Source organism: Humulus lupulus, chromosome 4 (assembly GCF_963169125.1).
Source record: "Humulus lupulus chromosome 4, drHumLupu1.1, whole genome shotgun sequence".
NCBI lineage: Eukaryota > Viridiplantae > Streptophyta > Magnoliopsida > Rosales > Cannabaceae > Humulus > Humulus lupulus.
Genome location: NC_084796.1, coordinates 212303413 through 212318882, shown reverse-complemented (window position 1 = coordinate 212318882; position 15470 = coordinate 212303413). Strand labels below are relative to the sequence as shown.

The window sequence follows — 15470 nt, the reverse complement described above, 5'->3', positions numbered from 1 at the left end:
AAGTATTATATATGTAGTTTTATATTAAATATTATTATAATAATGAAATTTTATAATATTTGAATTTATACTAATATAATTAATAAATATATATTTTTAATTAGTTTGAAAATATATTCCATTAGATATTTTTAATATTATGCTAAAGTTAACAAAATAAACTGTTAGACTAATAATTACTATTATCTACACATTATTTATGTAGAAGAGATATATTTTCTTGGAGCAATAAAAAAATTGTGTATCTTTTCATGGAAAATATCAATGCTAGTGATCAATAGTTCTAGTACACGTTAGATATAATTTTTTTTTTAAGAGTGTCTTACATGTAATCTTTAGATTGGTATTCTCACATACATATTAAAAAGTGCTAACATTTGATTCATTAGGTTACACAGGCATTAACTTCATGATGTGATAATTGGTGGATAATAATAGTTAATTTGTATGACATACATGTGAGAGGTTAATTATATTTTCTATAATAATAAGTGATAGGTTAAATGTCTACTTTTATTGTAGTCTCATTACACTAATGGTAAAAATATTACCTGCTCAAGTATTCATACCCTATTTAGCAACCTTTAAAACTCAAAAACAACTGCATACAACAACTTGTTAAGCAACTCATATTCTTTATAAGCAACATATAAAACAATCATTAAAACTATTTAAGCAATCCATAGAGCAACTATGGACACTCTTTAACCAATTTGATATACAACCCTTAAAACTTTAAAACAAACCCTATATCTATCATCACCATTAAACAACCCTTGAAACTTTAAAACAAGCACTACTACAAAAACACTTTTTTAGGATACTATTTTAGGACACTCACCTAAATGCAAGTCCTAAAAACAACTCTTGAACTTTTTAGGACTCTTGTTGCGAGTCCTTAAAGAATTTGTTTCCGCGAGTCCTAAAAACTATGTGTGTCCTAAAAGTTTGAGTTTTTTTTTAAACAAACACCTCCTAGACTTTTTAGGACTCGCGTTGCGAGTCCTAAAAACTGATGCATGTCCTAAATTCTAGATTTTTTTTTCTAAATTTTTAATATTATTAACTTTTTATTTATAATAACTTTTATATCAAAATTAAATTAATTATCATATCAAGAGTAATATACTTAAATTTTATTTTAAAAAATTATAAATTGTTAGTTTTTAAATATAATTAGAAAATAAAAATTAATATTTTATTGTATTTTTTTCTTAATATCATTAAATTTTGTATTTAAAATTAGAATAAAAACTAAAAATTCTACCCACCCACGTTTTTTTCTTTTCCACTAAACCCTATCTCTCTCTCTTTCTCACTTCTCAGCCGCAACACTCACTCTCTCAACTCCATCTCCCTCACGCTTGGCGAACAGCACGAACAACGAACGACGAACGGCCAACGATTGTGGTATTGGGCAAATGGTGGGGGCTTGGGGGCTGGTCATGGGCAAACGGCGCATACGATAGGGGCTCGGGGGTCTTGGGTGGTTCGGTCTCGCGGAGGGGTCGTGGGTGGCTCAGTCTCGCAGAGGGGTCGTGGGTGGCGGTGTAGGTAGCAGTGCGACAATGTGGCTGGGCTCGGCGTCGTGATTACAGGCACAAGTGGGGGACTCGACATCATTGGCTCAATCGACTGTTAGGCGTGGGGCGTCGATGAGTGTTGGGTAAGTTTTTTTCTCTCTGTTGGGGTAGATAAGAGGAATGCTATGGTATTATATTATGTTTGTCCTCCTTTGGTTCTTACTGTTTTGGACTTTGAATTTGGTGTTAGAATAATACTTTATTCTAAAATTTTAGTCAAATTTTATCATCTTTCTTTAGTAGTGGGGATGATTAATGACGATGGTATGAAGGAAAAGAGCTGGATATTATTCTGTTTTCCTCCACCGGTGTGTTTTATTTTGTTGTTTGCTACTTCCAAAGATGATGTTTTTTTTCACATTTTATTCATATCGTTAGCTATACAAATTGTTGGTATATATTATTGTTTTATCTCTTAAATCGTCGTTTAAACAAATGATTTTATATTCTATGTTTTGTTTGATAATGGTTGAGTTTTAGATATATTGATTTATGTCCTAAGTCCTAACCTGTCTTGCAAATATTCAACTTTAACTGTAACCAAATGTGTTAAAACACTGAGAAAGAAGAAAAAAAAATATATGATAGTGATCATTATTATGTTTTAGCCATTTGGGAAATATTTGAGGTGGGCATGAAGAGTTTATATTGATTTCAATATTATTTTCACCTGCTGTTGGGAAATGGATTACGTTGGAAGGTTCATATCTGAGGATCAATTCCTCGTGGGATCTGCTAGAGTTTCTAACCTCCTAAAGATTATAATGTTTAGAGTGAGGACACGATGTAGAAATAAAGAAATTCCTTTCATATGCGTGTAGAACACTAGGGGGAGATGCTTTGAACTATGTGCATGAGTAGCAAGTTTAATTATAGAAATGTACTTGAAAAGTTGGGCTAAACTAGAGAAGAGTAACATGAAAGTCCCAAGGCAGTGGCTGCCTGGGCAACATTGGACTGGATAAAACTTTTAGAGTGATGTAGTTTGAGCTGTGGGGCTATCAGTGTTCTTGTCGTTCTTAGATAACATATGAGATTTTTTAATTTCTAATTATTTATGCTTATCTTACCACCTGTAAACCATGCATTGAAGCGGCAGCTATTTTTATTGTTTTCTTCTTTAAACAAACATTTATTACATATGTTTAATTTCTCTTTGAAGCGTGAAAAGTTTTCAAAACATATTAGGACTTCAGAGACTAGTCTTTTTACTAACTTTTAAGTTCGTCTAGACTTTCATGTTGTTGCAAAAAAAAAATAAGTATGATATACTATCTCATAGAGCTTGGAATGAAAGATATAAACTTTGGAGGATCATTTCATTATCCTATTCTGGTTATATTAAGATAGTATATATGGTAACTTCTTAGGGCTTTCACATACAATGTTTTAATCCTTAGTTTTTCAACGTAATCCAGATTGGAGATTTTGCTAATTGTTTGGTGGAGGCTAAAAATGAGTTGCAGCACAAGTATGTTGTGATGCTACTTTTAAGAAGCTTTGTGATTATTTTATTTAGCCTGAGTTTTCATTTTTCTATTTATTGCCAAATTTATCCACATATTTTAGATCCGCAGTACAAATTCATTATTTTCTATTAAGTCGTGTTAATTTTGTTGGTAGGAAGTCATTTGCAACTTTTAAAGCTTTCCTTCTTTTGAACCTCATGATTATGTAGCTTGATAAAAATCAAACATTTTCCTCTTTAATTTGATAATGTGACTTTAAGTTTCTAACTTAATGTCATTTTGTATGAAAGGGCTGATCTCATCCAACGTAAGTTGACTATTGCAAAGGCTTTCCTATGCAAAGCAGACCTACCTTCTTTTGATCGTCTTCATCAGCAGGTACATATAACAAGTTTTTGAATTTGGTACATAAGAATGTTATTGTATATCTTGTTTCACAATAAGAAGTTTATGCTATTATATTTCATATATGACACTAATTAACAAAAAAATAAAAATGTTTAGTTTAAATACATGATTTATTATTTAAATTATATTTATGTGAAATTTTACAAAATTAAATATAATGTTGTTATTAATGTGTAGGTTAATATTTCAATTTGTCTTAAAGCATTTGATTAGTAGTTGGCTTGCGAGAGGTATGTTGTATTTGATTTTTTTTTAATATAAATTGTATAACTTTTGTGGAGTTTGGATATCTTAGATATTCATCCGTAGTGAAGTAGGTTATGAGAATTCTGTGTACTGCGATGATAACAGAAGGTTGAAAACTTGCATGTATTAGTAAAGTAGGTTATGAGAATTTTGTGTGCTACAGTGATATATGGATGAAAACATGTGTGTTGTTTGATTTGTTTGAATTATTTGTGTTTATTGTGACATATGGCTAGGCTAGTAAATTAGGGGATATGTTGTCCAATTTTCTGTTTGATTTACTTTTATACTTCAATGTTTTCTCTTCAAAATTTTAATGACAATACTCCTATAAATGATATCGCAATGAATATGTTGTCACACTTGGACTGAGACATTGGTAGCGAGAGAGTTGTGTAACAATTGTGAGTAAACTTATTTATTTACACTACAATAAAAATATAGTTATAACTTTTCATGTTCAGTGTATTATAATGTGATTTTTCATGTTTCAGGGATGATTTTAGAAAGAAATTCATGGAAGCCAATCCTTAATTTGGAAAGGCAGTGATGAGGGCAAGTACAAGGACAAGAAGAAGAAATATATGTTGTTTGACAATGAATTTAGTGTTTTATTATATTTGTAATTTTTATTAGAGTAAATTATTATTGTTTGAATGGTTAATTATTTACTTTGTAAATCTAGTTGTATATTTTTTAAGGTCAAGACGATTATAATTTTAATAAGTTTTGTTATTTTAATATATAAATTTTTAGATTAATTTGTATATAAATGTTTCATTTAAATCATAATTTTTAATTTAAAATAACAATAAATAATTTTTTTTTTAAAAATAAAAATATAACTTTTAAGGGCACCCAAAGAGAGTAATAAAACCCTAAAGACACTCAGCAAGATCTTTTAGGGTGTGATTGGTTCGCGATTAGAAAATCGTATTTTTGAAAAGTGAGATTCTAAAATAAAAATCTGAATTTAGTGACTAAAATCATGTTTCTGAAAATGTGATTGGTTCAATGTCAGTAACCTGTTTTTGAGTTTTAAAAAAATGAATCTGTGATTGGTATTAAATTTGAAAATATAACATAAACTGAATATGTGATTGGAACAGTTGAATTTGAATATTATTTTAATTTTATATATTTTATATACATAGGTTGTATAATATTAAATTTTGATTTATCAATAGATTTAATTAAGTAAAATTTAATTATATTGATAAATTAAAATTTAATAATAATTATTGATTAAATTTATAACAATATTGCATTGTCATCTATAAAAATACCAACACAACTTATTTTTGAATTGTGCATAAATGTCATAAAATGTTCCATAAACACCTTATTACTATTGGGAACATACTCAAGTCATAAAAATTGGCAAAAAAAATAAAATAAATACAAGCAATGATACAAATGATAGGAGTAGAGAGAACAAACAAATCCTGATTTTAATTTTAAGTTTTTGGAGAAAAAATCACAAAACAGAGAAAACGCAAAATTGTTGTTTTCTAAATTACAACACAAAATTAGAATTCTGATTAGGATATAGTTTTAAAAAACAATTTACCAATCAAATATTTTGGTAGGTCCCACAAATTTTAAGTTTTCAAAATCATAAAATCATTTCCAAATCTCCAACCAATCACACCCTTAGGACTCACGGATATTCTTGTAGGACTCGCGCACCGGGAGTCCTAAAAACTCTTTTAGAACTCGCAATGCTAGTCCTAAAAAGCCTTTTCTTGTAGTAGTGAAGCATGTAGAAGAACGTGCGAAGTAATTCATAATCTTTATAAGCAGCATATAAATCAACCCTACAACTACTTAAGCAACTGTTGAACATCCCTAAGTAATTGATAAAGTAACTTGATAAACACACACAAAGTAACTTGTCAAGCAACCCTTGAAACTCTAAAATAACCATACATAACAACATATAAAGCAACCTTTGAAACTCATAAGCAAGCCATTAAACAATATGTTAAGCAACCCTGGAAACTCATAAGCAACTCATAATCCTGATAAGCAACCCATAAAACAACATATGTTAAGCAACCCTTGAAACTCTAAAACAACTATATGTAACAACATATAAAGCAACATTTGAAACTCCTAAGTAATACATAAAATAATATGTTAAAGTAATCAAATGTAGCAACATATGAAGCAACCTTTGAAACTCCTAAGCAACTCATAAAACATCATATTAAGCAACCCATAAAGAAAAATATATTTAACAACCATTGACACTCTAAAGCAACCATATACAACAACATATAAAGCAACATTTGAAACTTCTAAGCAACCTATAAAAGTACACGTTAAGCAACTCTTGAAACTCTTAAGCATCTCATAATCATTATAAGCAACCCATATAGCAACATATGTTAAGCAACCCTTGATACTCCAAAGCAACCACACATCACAAACATATAAAACAACATTTAAAACGTCAAAACAACCCATAAAACAACATGTTAAGCAACCCTTGAAACTTTTAAGCAACTCATAATTCTTATAAGAAACATATGTTAAACAACCCTTGAAACTCTAAAGCAACCATATGTAACAACATATAAAATAACCTTTGAAACTCCTAAGTAACCCATAAAAAATTATGTTAAGCAATCATATATAACAACTATAAAGTAATCCTTAAAATTCCTAAAGCAACCCCTATATGAAGAAGCTCAAATAAATTTAATTAAACATTTGTAATTATTTAAAATATATTTTTTCAAAAATTTATATATAAACCTCAAATTCGATTTATTTACAATCTACATATTTTTTATAGTGTAGAGAATATATATATATATAATAACTAATTTTCAGAAAAAAATGATGTAATGGAGTAAGTTCATGTGAACAAATCAACCTTTGAAGACATTATTTTATTATCTTTTGTGTTCAACTACTAATTAATAAAGTGTTTGACCACACGTCACTAAACTAATTTAGCTTTGATAACAATATACATCAACCCTTGTTAAAAAAAAAGAATAATAATAAGGGAAATAACCGCATATACTACTTTTTACATGATTTTTCCATATTTACGGTATTAATTAAGTTATTACACTTTTATATATGCAATAATTTATTTATACGGTAATCCACTTTTTCATATTTCATAATTACGGTTTCTTAGTCATCACCTCCATTTCTCTACTCTCTCTCCCACAATCAAACATTTGTATTGGTTTACCAATTTTATAGGAACTAGAACATGACATTATTCTTTCAGAGAATCATTTTTTTTATCTGTTTACTTCATTTATTTATACACTTCTATTAAATAAGAAAAAAGAATAAGATAAATTCAATGTCCTTCTAGTGGTGTTTTCCTTGCTCACCAAAATAAAGTCTATATATATATATATAAATTATGATTATTTCATATAGATTATGTGATTAATACGACTGCACTAGACTATAATAAGTTAATTTATGATCGAAGTATCAAAGAAAGTCAAACAACAACTATATACACTTTGAGGAAATTTATTGGCTTCGCACCTCTAATATAGTGATTTTGGAATTGTTATTCTGTACTTCATTTCATATTTTGTGATGACATTTATGAATATTGAGTGATTTTATTTATAATTTTTCAGGTTTTTCGTTCACAAGATTATAAGAGAATTTTTTCAGGCTCTTCGTGGTAAGTTTCTCATTTCTCACTCACCCTTTTGCTTTGTCTATCATGTTATGATTGAAATTATTGATTGGAGATGTGTGAAATCCTTGCCTAAGACTTTAGTGAGTTTAGTAACAAAAATTAGTATCAGATTCGTAAAAAGTATTCCCTATGAGTCTATTTTGGATAGTTCGCCTAACATAGCATTGGAGGAGGCTATGCAAACTTTGTAAATGAAATTACGTTTTTTTAAGATTACCAACTTAATTATTCAAATTAAATAATTAATTGTTGAACTGTTACAGAAATGTTTAAACAGACACAAAGACTGTTTGAACAGAAACCAGATATGTTTAAACAGTTTGTGATCAGAAGATAAAAACGAACATAAAGTAAAGAACACACGAATTTTTACGTGGTATCAGCAATCTTTGCAGATTGCTACTAGTCCATGAGGCCACGGCCAGAGAATGAAATTTATTAAAAGAATATCTAAACGATTAGAAAACCAAATTGACTTATACAAATAAAGACTCCCTCTTGAATTTGTCGCAATTGTTGTAATCTAAACTCCTAATCAAATTTCTGAAGTGCTAAGATCTTGAACTCCCTTCAAATCATAACACTTGCACTTTTCCTCCCGAAAAGTGACTCACGAACAAGACTTCTCCCGAAGTTTAATGACCAATGTCCAAGTGTGTTCAACCTACACAATTAACACAAATAAAACAATACAGAAGTACACTGTAATAAACCACTAAGAACTTGCTGGACTCAAGTTCTTCACATAATAAAAAAGTCTCTCTAAAACTTGAAAATTATTTGGAAAATAATACAACAAGAGAGATGATCAAAAACCAGCGACCTAAGGATGATTATATACATTTTAGAATCCCTTTAGGTCGTGGAAAACAAATCAGAAATTAAACAGCCAATAAATGGAAAATCTTCCAAAACAGGAAAGTCAGAATCTGTTCAAACAGACTGGCAATCCGTTCAAACAGACTCATTGAACTTGGACAGTTTTTCAACCCAGTTTCCTTAAATAAATAAGGAAACAATATATACATTATCAGTGCAAGCTGTACACGATTTCTGGGCAACCAATTCAGATCAACAAATAAAAATAAATACTAATAATTTCCATATAAACTAATTTCAAGAAAAGATATTCTTTTATAGGAAATGATATATTTATTTTATAATCATATATAGAATAATCTGATTATAGAAAACATATCACAACAAAATAGGAAACTACCCATTTTCGAAATTTACCACAAAATATTACAAAACAGGAAACTATTAATTTCGAAAATACTCTTTTAATTAATTTTGTCATTATTGTCAAATATGCCAATAAAGAATTTTACAATCTCCCCCTTTGGAAATTTGATAGACAAAATTAATTCAAAAACCTGCAACACAAATGTTAGTGATAAGTAAAGAGAAAGAACTCCCCCTGCAAACATGCATTAACTTATAACAAACATGTAAATAAACTAGACTTAACTTCCCCTCAAAATAAGAAGGTCCAGAGTTAAACAAAACAACAAACAAACAGGTTTTTGGAAAGTATCTACTCTCCCCCTTTGTGTCTTTCAAAGAAGCCAAAGAACCATAAAACAAAAGAACAAAAAAGAGTATCAATGTTTAATTGACAAAAACTAAAATAAAACTAAACAACTGGATCTTTGGACAGAGATTGAACGGCCTCCAACACAGAACGTTGCAGTCCTTCAATTGACATCACTCGAGCAGTCAAAGAATCAACAGAGGCTCGAACAGCATCTATTTCTGTTGCAACAAGTCTTGAATCTGTGGCAACAGAGGAGGAGGCAGAAGGAATGTCATCTGAGGCAATCTTCAGAGATTGGGCTGGACTTTCTTGGAGATGGAGCAGCAGTGGCTTCAGTAGGAAGGGCAGAGGCCTTGTAGGAAGCAACAATAGTGGGTGCCACCAAGTCTTCTTGATCACGTTGGAGATCTTTTTTCTGCATACTCAACACTTTATAAATAACTTGAGGAAAAGGAAGATTCAAGTTTTTCCTATTACCTTTGCGAAACCCAATGATTTGATCATGAATAACCAAAGCAAAATTTATACCAAGACCGGTCTCCACCTTGTACAAAAATGATGCCATATCAAAAGAGATAGTGGCGGTGTGAGAAGTGGGCTTCCAATTTGTTGTGGCAAACTTATGGAGGACATCATAAGTGTAGGTGAGATTGGAGACTGAGATGACTGTATTAGATGGCCATACCATTTTTTGACCTACCAACTCAGTGATAACCATGTCCTTGTCAAGAGAGGCACCATCAACATCATCCTCGACATCAAGGGGAAGATGAAAAGCAAGAGCAATGTCTTGAGGAGAAAAGGAGAACCAATGGCCCCTAACGAACACTTTATTATACACAGGAGATGTACGTTCAAAAATTTCATTAGTAAGATTGGCATAGAATTCCTTGACTATTCTATCCACAAAACCAGTAAATTTAACCAAAGAACCTGTCCATTGTCGATCTTGAAGCATTGTTAGCACACCAAAAGGACGATGATCACTCAAGACATAATTTCTTTCAATGATAAATTTCCTTTGAGCATATAGAACCATATCACGTGCATTATCATTATAGCAAAAACTGGAAGAATAAGGTTTGAAAGTTACACCTGAACGTTTTGGAGAAGGTGTAGGATCAGAAATAGGTTTCTTCCCTTTAGCCTTGGATGTCAAAGGAGTTGCAATTTGGTCTGAGTTAGATTCGACTTCTTGTTCAGAGGGGACAATGTCTTCTTTTTCTGGCTCATCAGACTCAGCCTCTGATTCTGCATTGTCAAGAACCGTTTCATCAGACAATGTGGTATCATGGGTTGCTTCAGATTCTGACTTTTCTTCCTCAGGATCAGATTCGGAGGAAGACAGAGATGGAGGATGAGCCTTCAGTCTTTTCTTGGTAGCAGTCAAGGGAGAAGAGGACTCGTACATTCCCAATTTCCTTTTGGGAGTCACATAATTTTTCTTGGACTGGTTCGGATTCAAGGGCAATTTGAGCAACCCTTCAGCAGCAGCTTTGGAGGAAGATGAAACAGTTTTTGATTTTTCCCTAGCCACCAAAGACAAATCAATAGGAAGAGGAGAATGGTCCTTGGCTCGAGAGGGCACCACCACTTCAGATGGTGGTGCAACATTGACAATGTCAGATGAGATATCTGGAAACACCATAGGGTGTTCATGAGAGAGCGAAAACACCTTCTTGCGTGCCTTGGATTTGCAAGACTTTCCAATAGATGGGGCAGGTTCTGGAACAGATGGAGCCGCCGTTGACACAGATGGAGGAGGCGAAGGAGATGGCACCTTTCGGGATTGACAAGCAGGGATCTTCTTGGAGGAAGCACCACGAGTTATAACCATTTTTTTCTTTTCTTCTCTGAAAAACAGAAAGCACTTACAAAAAAATGAGAGAGAAATAATTAGAAGGAGAAGAAATGACTGAGTGAGATTGTGGGTGCGAAGAATTAGGGTAATGGCAATCCTTTTTAAATACAACACTTACCCAATTTGGACACCCACGGCAATAAAAGGTTTCCTTTTTTTAAAAAATAAAATAAAAAAATTAATTGAAACAATAAAAGGAAACAACCTTTAATACACACGATCTTCATACAACTTACCATTTTTTTTAAAAAAAATTTCAGTTTATGAAAATATAATATTTATAAAATCCCAATCCAAAAAAGGTAACCAGAAAAAATACCCTACACGATCTTCTTGTTGACCTTTTTCCCCTTTTTTTAAAACAATTTTAAACAAAGTACAAGACAATAAAGATACAAATCATGGTATTCCAAATTGAGAAAGATGACAAAAATAAATTCCTTGGAGACAAAGAATATATTAAATCACACAAAATAAATGCATAATTTTACAAAATTACCACAGTGATTCGGTCCACCATGAATTTCCTTGTCAAATTTTTATTATTTTTTTATATTTTCATTTTATATATGCACAAAAATAAAAACTCAACCCAAAAAATTATGCTTTGAACAAAGTGAGTTATCCTGATAAGAATAAAATCAAGCAAATGAGAATAAGTGTTAGTGTATATCACGGATAAGAACACTTGTGAAAATAAAAAATTAGAAAGAATATTCGAGAGAAATAGACCACAATTCAGTCATAAGCACATATTCTTAAGTGAATCAATCAACATGTATGAGTCTTACACACATTTTTTTTATTTTTTATAAACTGTGTACAATTTTTTTAATGCATTGCTTCAAGCATAAGTGTGTGACAGTGTATGCTAGGGAACATTGCCCAATGACAAATAGGTCTTTTTCGAAATTAAAAATAATTGTAACCCATGAAGATACTGTCACACTACACCAATGGTAGCCCTTTTCTATGGAAGCGTATCCTCTTTATAACTCCGAATTACAAAGTTCCAACTTACTCAAAAGACGGCTTTCACACACTGATGTAGGTAGCTCTATTCTTGCACAGGAGCTTGAAACAATGCTACACAAAAGGAAGCTCAAACATAAAACATTGATAAATTTACTCGAATATGCCTAGGAGGAATTGATTAAATTTCTCTCAAGAATATACAACCAAAGATTCATAAACACAAGACAAATTATCCAGCTTGACACACAACAAAATTTTCAAATTGATTGACAATTTTCTTAACCAGAAATAACACACATTAGATCAAGTGGACAACACCATAACAAGAAAATTTAAAGAGAACAAACCCCCAAAGATTTTCGGAGGAAATCAAAGCGAACCGAATCAAGAGTTTTAGTGAAAATATCTGCAATTTGTTTGTGTGTTTCAATATATTCCAAGACAAGAACTTTATTTTCAACTAATTCTCTTTTGAAATGATGACGAATATCAATATGTTTAGTACGGGAATGTTGCACAGGATTTTTTGAAATATTAATTGCACTTGTATTATCACAAAAAATAGTTAAAGTATCAAGATCAAACCCATAATCCATCATCATTTGCTTCATCCACAAAAGTTGTGCACAACAACTTCCTGCTGCAATGTATTCGGCCTCAGCTGTTGAGAGAGAAATAGAATTCTTTTTCTTGCTGTGCCAAGAGACAAGATTATTTCCCAAGAAGAAACATCCTCCACTAGTTCTTTTTCTGTCATCAGTGTTACCTGCCCAATCAACATCACTAAAACACACTAGATTAGGGTTAGTTTCTTTTGAATACCAAATACCATAGTCAGCAGTCCCATGAACATATCGAATGATTCTTTTGACAGCTGCAACATGAGACTCCATGGGATTTCCTTGGTACCTGGCACACACATCAACACTATAACTCAAATCAGGTCGACTAGCAGTGAGATAAAGAAGACTACCAATCATGCTCCTATACAGTGTAGGATCAACTTTGACACCATTTTCATCTTTGGATAGCTTCACAGTCGTTCCCATTGGTGTTTTGGCAATCTTTGAACTTTCAAGTCCAAACTTTTTCACCAAGTTCTTAGCATATTTGCTTTGAGAAATAAATGTGCCTTCATCTAATTGCTTGACTTGCAAACCTAAGAAATAGGTCAATTCTCCCACCATGCTCATTTCAAATTCCTCTTTCATTTGTTTCACAAATACCTGCACCTCATTGTCAGAAGTAGAACCAAACACAATATCATCAACATAAATCTGAGCAATAATTATGTTAGATTTAATATTTTTGATAAACAAAGTTTTATCTACTCCACCCCTTTTGTATCCATGAGAAACAAGAAATTGAAAGAGTCTTTCATACCAAGCCCGATGGGCTTGCTTCAAACCATATAGAGCTTTCTCCAATTTGTAAACATGATCAGGTGCATGGGGATCTCCAAACCCTTTGGGTTGTTCAACATATACCTCTTCATTCAAGATCCCATTGAGAAATGCGGATTTGACATCCATTTGGAACAACCTGAAACCAATCAAGCAAGCAATAGACAATAATAATCTAATTGATTCAAGTCTTGCAACAGGTGCAAATGTTTCATCAAAGTCTATTCCTTCCACTTGTATGTACCCTTGTGCCACTAATCTTGCTTTATTTCGCATGATTGTACCAAATTCATCAGATTTATTTTTGAAAATCCATTTTGTGCCAATAATATTGGTATGCAACGGTCTTGGCACAAGGATCCACACTTTGTTTCTAAAAAATTGTTCCAATTCCTCCTGCATAGCTTTAATCCAATTTTCATCAGTTAAGCTTCTTTCACATTTTTAGGCTCAATTAGAGATAAGAAACAAACAAATTGAACAACATTACTAAACCTTCTTCGTGTTACCATACTGTCTTTTAGATTTCCAAGTATTAAATCTGCTGGATGATTTAACTTAACTCTGGTTGATGGCTCCTTTTGGACTTCATCCAAAATAATATCTGGAAATTTCTTTTCTGTCTGTCCAGAATCTGTTTCATCGGATTCGCGATTTGTTGGAACAGATGGACCAGACGTTGCAACAGTAGTATCACTGACACATGCTTCTTCGTGTTTTTCAGTAGGTTCATCAATAAACCTTTCATTTTCTTCCTTAGTAGAAAGCTCAGAAAAATCCCTGGAATCATCAATAACAACGTTAGCCGGCTCCATTACAGTTTGGGTTCTCATGTTATACACACGATAGGCCCTACTGTTAGTGGAGTATCTAATAAAAACACCTTCATCACTCTTAGCATCAAATTTACCAAGATTTTCTCTATCTCTCAAAATGTAACAAACACATCCAAAAACATGAAAGTAAGCCACACTTGGTTTCTTACCTTTCCAAATTTCATAAGATGTTTTAGTTGTACCTGGACGAAGAAAAACACGATTTATGATATAGCAAGCAATGTTAATTGCTTTTGCCCATAATCGTTTGGTCAATTTTTTGCTGTTTAGCATCACTCTAGCCATTTCTTGAAGAGTGATGTTTTTCCTTTCTACAACTCCATTCTGTTGAGGAGTTTTGGGAGCTGAAAACTCATGAGAGATACCTGTAGACTTACAAAAATCATCATAGACAGAATTCTCAAATTATTTACCATGATCACTTCTTATACGAACAATTTTTCCAATGTTGCAATCTTTTTCAACTTTTAATTTCATGCAAAGAGTTTTAAAGGCATCAAAAGTGTCAGATTTTTCTTTCAAGAATTCCACCCAAGTATATCTAGAAAAATCATCCACACAAACAAAAATATACCTTTTCCCATTTAAACTCTCAATTTGAATTGGACCCATAAGATCCATGTGAAGCAATTCTAAAACTTTCGAAGTGTTTATGTCAGAAACACTTTTATGTGTAATTTTTAATTGCTTACAAAGTTGACAACTCTTGCACTTACCATCAGATTCTTTACCTAGCTTAGGTAAACCACGAACACTCCCTGCATGTGACAATTTTTTCAAGGTTTTGAAATTTATGTGACCAAGTTTAGCATGCCACATATCGGTGTTATTACTCACAACAGATTGACACATAATAGATGGCAGAAGAGTATAGCAATTGTCATTAGATCTATAACCTTCAAGAACATTCTCACCATTCTTGTTTAAAACAAAACAATTCTCTTTATCAAAGTTAACAGTATAACCTTGATCACAAATTTGACTTATGCTTAGAAGATTAGCTTTAAGACCTTCCACAAGTAACACTCTTTTGATTCTAGGCAACCCTTCAAAGTTAAGAGTACCCATATCAAGAACATTACCTTCAATTCCATTGCCAAAAGTAACAGACCCACAATGCATAGGTTTTATGTCTGTAAGAATAGACTTGTCACCTGTCATATGTCTTGAACAACCATTGTCAAAATACCAAAAATATGAAGAAGCAGATATATCATATTCACTAGTAAAACCAGCAAAACAATTATTCTTTTTTATCCATATTTTCTTTGATTGAACATTTCCCTTTTTTTACTCTTTTGAAATTATCAAAATAACTGAATTTTTCAAAATATTCACTTTTAGCAAAATTCATAAGAGTAAAACACTTAGGACGAATATGACCCTTCCTACCACAAAAATGACAGATTGGAATGAATTTTTCGAATTTACCATTGGATTTACCTGCTGACTGCGTCCTTTCTGTTG

At 31.8% G+C, this 15470-nt stretch overlaps 1 protein-coding gene and 1 long non-coding RNA gene across 2 annotated transcripts; one reads left to right on the top strand and one right to left on the bottom strand.

Annotated features, from left to right (window-relative positions):
* Positions 1–1466: 1466 nt before the first annotated feature.
* On the top strand, positions 1467–3424 carry LOC133829389 (uncharacterized). Its single transcript, XR_009891737.1, has 3 exons — positions 1467–1666; positions 3002–3054; positions 3343–3424. It is a non-coding gene; the product is annotated as an uncharacterized LOC133829389 (long non-coding RNA).
* Positions 3425–9199: 5775 nt separating this feature from the next.
* Positions 9200–10765, bottom strand: LOC133832863 (uncharacterized). The gene has a single exon (XM_062263145.1). It carries the CDS (start codon positions 10763–10765, stop codon positions 9200–9202), a length of 1566 nt encoding a protein of 521 aa, XP_062119129.1.
* Between the last annotated feature and the right edge of the window lie 4705 nt (positions 10766–15470).